Genomic DNA, 8,189 nt, shown 5'->3' with positions numbered 1-8,189 from the left:
ACCGCCGCCTTGCTGTGTGATCTGGTGACGTCACCCGGGCTAAATAGGTTTATACTATATGAGAATTGTAGTACAAACATTAGTTAAAGTACCAAATTAACTATCTATAATTAAGTCCAAATCATTTTTTTGTTTCGTAGTCCTTTAAGATTTTCTCATAAATATTATAGACACGCAAGTCCATAGTTACTTATTCTCCTAATATTCTGCTGACAAGGAATGTGCATATTATATTGATGATAATAAATTATTTAGAAATAGATAGATATTTATAATTTAAGCCGTCCATAGTAAATTTCAATAATAAGCATAATATTGTCCAACGAGGTATAATAAATAATAATGTTTGTTTTTACGGTAATTTAATTTGAATATCATCGAAGAGGACGTGTATCATTAAAGAACAATTATTTATATACCTAATTGTGCAAGGTTTATTCAGGACTATTTAAGAGAAAGAGGCAAAATGTCTTCATGGCATACCTAGTAAAAAATTGCTACACACCCCTATGAAGAATATTTTGATCCAGAACTGTATTGATATAATATATTAATTTTACTTATGCTTATTGTTCAATCACTTATTATTCTTGTCAAATTTACAATCAACATATTTTTTACATTTATGTACTTCTATGACTAAAACATATTCCATCATATGTAGTATGGTTATTCTTATTTTTCATTTGTGATTTTTTTCAGATTATCACTCTCTTCTATGTTCAATTACAAAAAAAAACCAAACAAAAAATGTTTCATGCAAATTCTTTAATTTTAACATGTGCCTCAAAAGCTCTTAAGTTACAAACATAGATAATTTTCAATATTATGAATGCTTTTTAAATATTCATAAAAATAACTAAGAACAAAAATGTTTTGAAAAATTGGTTAATACACAAATGATAGAAAACTATATTTACTAAAATTTGTTTCATGTTATGTATTAGTTTCCGAATATTTTACTTTTTGAAATACTTTAATCGAAAAGTTCAAAAAAATAAATATCTTGAAAATTGAAATATTTCCTGCAACTAAACATACAAATAATTAGTTATAAAAACTATTTACAATAAATAAAAACATAATGACTCAATATTAATAATTTTAACATTTTTTAAATATAAATAATTCAACTAAATTTATGACTGTGTAATAGTATATTTTCTGGGGTCGGTCAGAATATTTTTTGAAATTATAACTAACAACGAGTAATAGATATTGTTTTTGCGATTAAAATTCCAGAGCTGAATTGCCAATGTAATCTATGAGGTCTGCATTTGGAGCTGAGATGACAAGCGCAATGTTGTCAGTAAAACCAACCAGCCTCAGTACTATTTGGTACTTCAGCCGCAGTAGATCATCGTAGAAAATATTCCATAAGCGACTTCCAATGACCGATCCCAGCGGAACACCACACGATATTTCCCGCGGGGGGTGATATCCTCACACACCCCATAAAAAATTACTGCTGACACCAAAATATTTTGATCCAGAATTGTATTGATATGCAGTATAATCTCGGTAATCCGACACACATCAGACCACGCTACTGCCGGATTAACGAAAACGGCAGATTAACGGGGGTTTACATAAAAACACATTTTTCTATTGAATTTTCCATTTTTACATAACAAAAACGATTTTTAAATTTATCTAGCCTGCCGTCACTAGCTTGAAAATCTTCTTTGTGCGTGATTTTTTCGTAAAAAGACTTAGCTTTCTCTTTCGAAATTTCGCCTGAAATAGGTGTACCTATGTCGATGACGTTCTTGCTAACACCATAAGTACAAGGCATCTTCGACTTCAGGAAACTCATCAGTTTTTAATGTTTTGCTCATACTTTTCAAGCTTTTGTTATTTTTGAAAAAATACTTTATCTTTTCACTATTTTTTCTTATATCATATATTGTAGCATTACCTACTCCAAATTCGTTGTCGAGGTTTTCTAACTTGTCACCATTTTCTATTTTATTTAAAATTTCTAGTTTTTCAACTAAAGTTAAAGTAGTATGTTTTTGTTTTCGTTGTTGTGACATTTTAATGTAACTGGATGTAACGGATTATCGAAAGGCCCGATTACCGAGGTTATACTGTAATTTATTAATTTAACGACCATAAGCAAACAGAAATTTACTGTATTTCAATTCGTAGTGATGCTTTCGTAAAGTATTTATCCAAATAACAATACTACGCCTAAAAAACTATGCGTAAATAACTACTCCTACGTATATTCCAAATTCTGAAATGTTATGAAACGCCGGAGTCAATAATAACATATAATATATTTGTTTGTTATTCATAATTAGTGTTTCCAGTTTAGTGTCATAACTATATTTGTATTGCAAGGTAGTAATAAATAATAATTATCATAAAATAAATACTTCTTTATTATTATTATTGTTAAGTACATACATTTTATTTCAGTAAAAACTTTATTATTTGATAATTAATATTTGCTTGCACAACTATTAATAGATGCAAAGTTGCGACATTATAAATCAATTAATAAATAATGATGTTTGTTGTGGTTTTTATGGTTTTTTCATTTTAGTGTATAATTACTATTTCAGTGTTCCAATGTATATTTTCATAAAAAGTCATCAGTTCATGTAAACAACGTTATCGGAATGACGACTGTTTTTCACATAACCTTAAGACCTATTTTAGTTTTATTCAAGTGTATAGGACTAATTGATATTTCATATACCGTGAAACCAACAGGATTATTAGATCGGAATATAAACTCAACGTTCCCTGCATTTCTAGAAATAACACGAATGATTTTGTTTTTTGCATGCACTTATGTTTATTTGTCTGCGTATCATCCAGGATTTCACATACTTCAAATAATAGTTGTACTGAAATTTTGGATTATCATTATCGCAGCTAGACTATCAACATTATGGATAATCAAGTATCTAAATTTTATTTTTATTTTTTATAAGTTATAATTGAAGGACGTACAATGCAATTGTTTGATATCTTGTACGACTCAAGTAAATGATAGCATAGTAAATTTTTAAAGTAGAATATTAATATAAGATGCCATCTGTATACCAGAAATGCATAAAACTGTTATTACACACTAACCACAAGTACGATTCATGCTATTAGAATTGTTACCTACATTTTTTTTGGTGGGTTATGGTCTTTAAAACCATTCCTGCAAACAGTTTTGCCGCCATCTATCTTCTGCAATTTCTCTCTATTGTACATTTAGTTCTACTGCCTTATTATATTTTTTGATACGATCCTCCTGTCGTAACCTTGGTTTACCTAATGATCTTTTCCCCATAGAATTTTCTTTAACAACCACCCTAATAAATGAACAATCTTTTCTAGAAAAGTGCTCAGCCCACATTATCCTTTTCCTTGTAATTTCTGCAACAATGTTTGATACAAGTCTTCGATTCATCATTATGACGTATCCTCTATTCTTCAGTGTCAGAATTGATACACGGTCTATAAATTCTTCTTAGAATTGTCCGTTCAAACACTGCAAGTCTTGTTTCTTCTAACTTTCTTAGAGTCCACCTTTTAGAAGCATACAAAACTACTGGCCTCGTTAGGCTTATATACAATAGAATTTTGAATTTTTTTTGATAAAATTTTTGAGCCAAACGTACTTTCTAAGCCAAAATAACATCTATTTCTCATTTAAGTCCTTGTATCCATCTTCACGTCACTGTCTTGGGTTATTATGGGTCCTATTTCCAAGGTATTAAAATGTGGCCTTTCTTTAACTAATGGTGGTCTATCTCCATAACCTCTCCTTGTTGGTATTCTTTACTTCTTATGGTGTACTCCATTTTTTTGTCGTTATTTCCTATACCGCGCTTGCCTGCAATATTTATTAATTTTCTACAATGCTGTTTCATAGTACCTTAATTATTTCCCATTAGGATTAAGTCTACGGCTTTTGCTAGCAATCATATTGTCGTGTTCCTATCGTAACTCCATTAACAACATTTAATTCTCTGCTTATTTTTTTTTAAGCTAGATTAAAGAAAAAGGGAGGAAGAAGATCTTCTTATCTTAAGCCCATTAATACTCTTACTACATTTGATGCTGCAATTGAAATTTCAACTTTAATTGAAGTTTTTTTAAAGCCAGATTTTATAAAATTCACTAGCCTTATTGGGAATTTAAATTCATTTAATATGTTGACTAAGGTTGGTCTAAGGATTGAATCATGAGGTTTATCAAAATCGATAAATAGGATTTAGTCCTTTGTTATATTCAAATGACTTGTATGCAATATAGAGAGTACAAAAGAACTGATCTGTTGTAGATCTATTGGGTCTAGAACCTCCCTGGTAATCTCCCAAAACATCTTCTGTTTGAAGTTTTATAAAATTAAGTACACAATATGCCAAAAGTTTATACTTCATATTTATCAGAGCAATATCTTTATAATTTATGCAGTCTTGAGAGTCATTCTTCTTATGTAGGTATAGGATATATTAATGAAAATATTTTCCAGCCTTCCGGGAGTCTCTCATTTTCCCAAATCAACTAAATTATAACTCGTTAATTCGAGATATTGTTTCTTCGTCTACTCTCTTCAGAATTTGTGCTTGAATACCATCTTCTCCTGGGGATTTATGGTTTTTTAACCTATTTACTAGTAAAGCAATTTTTCGTTTATTTCTTGTATCCTCTTCTTGTCAGATTTATCTTCTGATAGTTATCGTGCATTATTCAATCTTAAATTTTGCATTCTCTCATAACTCATTAAACTATGGCTTCTTTGTTTTTTTTTGGTTAACCCAAAACGGTTCATGACACTGCCTTTATTGTGGCTCTCATTTTTCCCCATTTTTCGCCAATTGTCACTATGATATCAAAATTTTTAAAACACCACCTTTTCTCATATTTATCCATCATAGTTCCTGTAGATTGAGCGTGATTTCTAAATCTTACTTCAATTTTTCCTTTAACAAGAAAGTGATCAGTCACTATCTTGTCCCCCTTACCGTCCGAACACCTTGGATACAGTTGCTGAATCTCAAATTTATTATTAATATGATTAATCTGATTCATATATTTTCCGTCCGGTGAGCTCCAAGTTCCTTTAGGTATCATCTTGTGCGGGGACATTGTGCTATTTACTACTAAACCTCTTTCAGTTGCCAAAAAAATTACTATTAATCCGTTACCATTACTTGTGGCATGTAAGCTATGGCTTCCTATAACCGGTCTGTATGCGACCTCTTTCCCAACCGTCTCATTCAGATCACAAAATTCAATTTGAATTCTTCTCCTTCGTCTTGTGTTTAGTGTGGTTATTACATTCTCGTGAAAAAGTCCTTCTCCCTTTGTTGTTTTTTTGTTTATCTTCTGTAGGTTTGTGTAAGTTAACGAAACTAATTTCGATTCACTGCATCAACACAATTAGAACTGATATTCTAGGATTTAAATCTTTGAAGTCCTTTACTGATGTTATTAATCTCTTATGCACCATGAAACCTGTATCAAATTGGCGTTGATTGTTATATTTTCCCTATAATTGGTAACATTAATACGTTTTTATTATTTTTGTTTGCAGATTTATAAATGGAATTATCGAGTTTGATCGAAAATGTACATCACTTTCAACTAATTTGTTAACACCACAGCGTTCGTGGACAAAAAAACATTGGAATACGATTTTTATTTTGGTATTCGTATACTTTATCATATTTAAGGCCTTACATTTGTATTCTCGGCCCATTAAAATTGAAACACTTAAACATTTAAACATTTTAATGTTGTGCAACCATGCAATATTTAATGTACCATATGCTATGGATTATTTATTTACGATATCTTCATGTTTCTTTCTTCAAAACATTTATATCAGATTCCAGAAGTTAAACGATCTTTGGAAGTGTCTACCTGACGATTTAGTCCCCGTTTCCGGACAATGGACTCACATAGGAATAGTGGATTTGATGGAAAACACGCGGCTGTTACATTCCGAACTCTGTGAATTGCTAAAAATATTCAATCTTGGTTATGGTCCAATACTTTTGGGATTCTACACAACTAACTTTATCAATTTGCTAGTCAGTGTTTATTTCATTGTCAATGGTGAAATATTAAATATCTTACATTCGAAATTAGAAATTTGGGATCTATTATTACCGCTACTTATCCAGACACAAATTGTGACATTTTTGATGTCTATTATCGTCTTTGTTTCATTCATAAATGATAAGGTAATTCAAGGGATTATTCAGCATGCTTACTTTGGTGTTATTCTTAACCATAAATTGTTTTTTTATATCTCGATCAATGTCGAGCTCAGATAACAAAAAGATAACCGGATACAGATAATGATTAATCTTCCATGATATGATGTATTGAATCAAAGATGCAATTTCATATATAAAATGCACAAAACTTAGTATTTACAAATTACAGCTTAATTTTTATAATATTGAAACAATATAAATACATATTATTACTTTATAATTAAATATTTTAAACAGCCTACTTATGTTTAAATATAATTACAAATCAGTGCACCTACTGTATATTTGAGAAAAGTAATTATTAATTAAACATAATTAATAATTATTAACCATACATACAAATAGAAAATTATCAATCTTAGTTTATGTGTATGCATTTTCACTTCAGGTGCATAGTTTTGGAAATATTTTTAAATAATAATTATTATTTATATTCTATAAAAATATAAAAAGCATCATTCAGCTCTTATTCATCCGCAAATGTTTGGGAACAAATAATGCATCTAATGCTCTAAGTTGGGAACCTTATTTTTAATATTAAGAAAAGTTTTAACTCTTAGATCATAAGTGGTGAATCCACTTCCTTAGGTGCATATCAAATAATTTATTCTTAAATTACTAATTACATACAATTGTATGTACAGAAAAACCATATAGAGTCAAAATAAATGTACTCCAATAATCATAATTTGAACAAACAGTTAAATGCTTCATATTTTAAAACTTAAAATAGAATTAATTTTACAGAAAATTGAGATGATATCATATCTACGGTTGTACCGAATTTCAATTTTACACTTGGACATAAAGCGACAAGTAAAATATATTTTTATGTTGTATTCATACTTTATATTATATAAATCTAGGTCAGATATAATTTTCTTATTTGGTTACTTTTAATGTTTTAAAATACAGATCAAAATGTTCATGAATCAAATATTTATATGTGATTCGGACGCAATATCGGCATTTGGATTTTTCGATATCAATTTAAATCTTGTAACGACAGTGAGTTTATTATTATTTCTTGTAAACCATTCATTTTATCAAATTTCTTTTTCGTCTGTTTTATCGTTTTGTTTTGTTTTACGCTATTTGGACGCAGGAAAAATTGGACTTGTTATAATAAATCAATTATAATATAATAAATTAAGTAGTAAACATTATTAATTAAAATACAATATCAAAAACAGTTAACTATATCATATTTTTTATTTACTTAAAGTTCTTGTTTCTGTTAAAGTATACATACTTAATCAGCTCTAACTACTTAGGCTAAATATATGTTTAAAATTACAAAATTTCTTTTCTAAAGTATTCAGAGATGGTTAGAGAAACTGGGTGAAGCCATTCAAGTTAAGATATTGTATACTGGCTATGCTGGAACATAATAACCTAACCTAATTTTCATATACATTGTTTTTCATTTTTTGTTTGTTTACAGATACTCGTATTATTGACTAGTGGAATAATCACATTGATACAAATGAAAAATCATCCAATGATGGAAAAATTTAAAAATGACACTTTATCCTACATTTTACACAAATTTTAAAAAATATTAAGTAATAGTAATTTATTTTATTTGCAGTTATTATAATAATAAATGATGACATTGAAGTAAAACAATTTTACTTGTTATTATTATTTATTAATCTTTTACTTTAATAATTTTTGTTTCATATTAAGGTATTAGAACAGTGCTGTAAATAGACTATACTTGATGAATGTGTGCAGTGGTGTATTGCTAAAAATATTCGTGTTTATACGATTTCTTGTCTTGGTTTAATCTTAGATTTCAATAATTTAATGTTAACATTATGTCAAAAAATGTTTTTCTCCTTTCTCTCGAATACACTTCCAATCCTCAGTATAAGTATGAGATTAGAACTATACAAGTATTTTTATACACTTAACTGAATGATAAACATTCAGTACCTATGGCAATGCGAG

At 28.9% G+C, this 8,189-nt stretch overlaps 1 protein-coding gene across 1 annotated transcript; it reads left to right on the top strand.

The window, feature by feature from the left end:
• The first annotated feature begins 6,161 nt into the window (after window positions 1-6,161).
• On the top strand, window positions 6,162-7,791 carry LOC111030924. Its single transcript, XM_022310658.1, has 4 exons — window positions 6,162-6,200; window positions 6,984-7,052; window positions 7,152-7,244; window positions 7,681-7,791. The coding sequence occupies exons 1-4, from the start codon at window positions 6,162-6,164 to the stop codon at window positions 7,789-7,791; spliced, it is 312 nt and encodes a 103-aa protein (XP_022166350.1).
• Window positions 7,792-8,189: the final 398 nt, after the last annotated feature.

This window comes from Myzus persicae, unplaced genomic scaffold (genome assembly GCF_001856785.1).
Source record: "Myzus persicae strain clone G006 unplaced genomic scaffold, MPER_G0061.0, whole genome shotgun sequence".
NCBI classification, from domain to species: Eukaryota; Metazoa; Arthropoda; class Insecta; order Hemiptera; family Aphididae; genus Myzus; species Myzus persicae.
The sequence above is the reverse complement of the archived record's forward strand: the minus strand, read 5'-3'. Positions and strand labels throughout refer to the sequence as shown.

Coding starts and splice junctions, on each gene's coding strand:
- LOC111030924 (XM_022310658.1), top strand. CDS start 6,162: ATGTCTATTATCGTCTTTGTTTCATTCATAAATGATAAG. Junction 6,201..6,983: donor TTTCATTCATAAATGATAAG/GTAATTCAAGGG, acceptor TTAATTTTACAG/AAAATTGAGATGATATCATA. Junction 7,053..7,151: donor ACTTGGACATAAAGCGACAA/GTAAAATATATT, acceptor TTTAAAATACAG/ATCAAAATGTTCATGAATCA.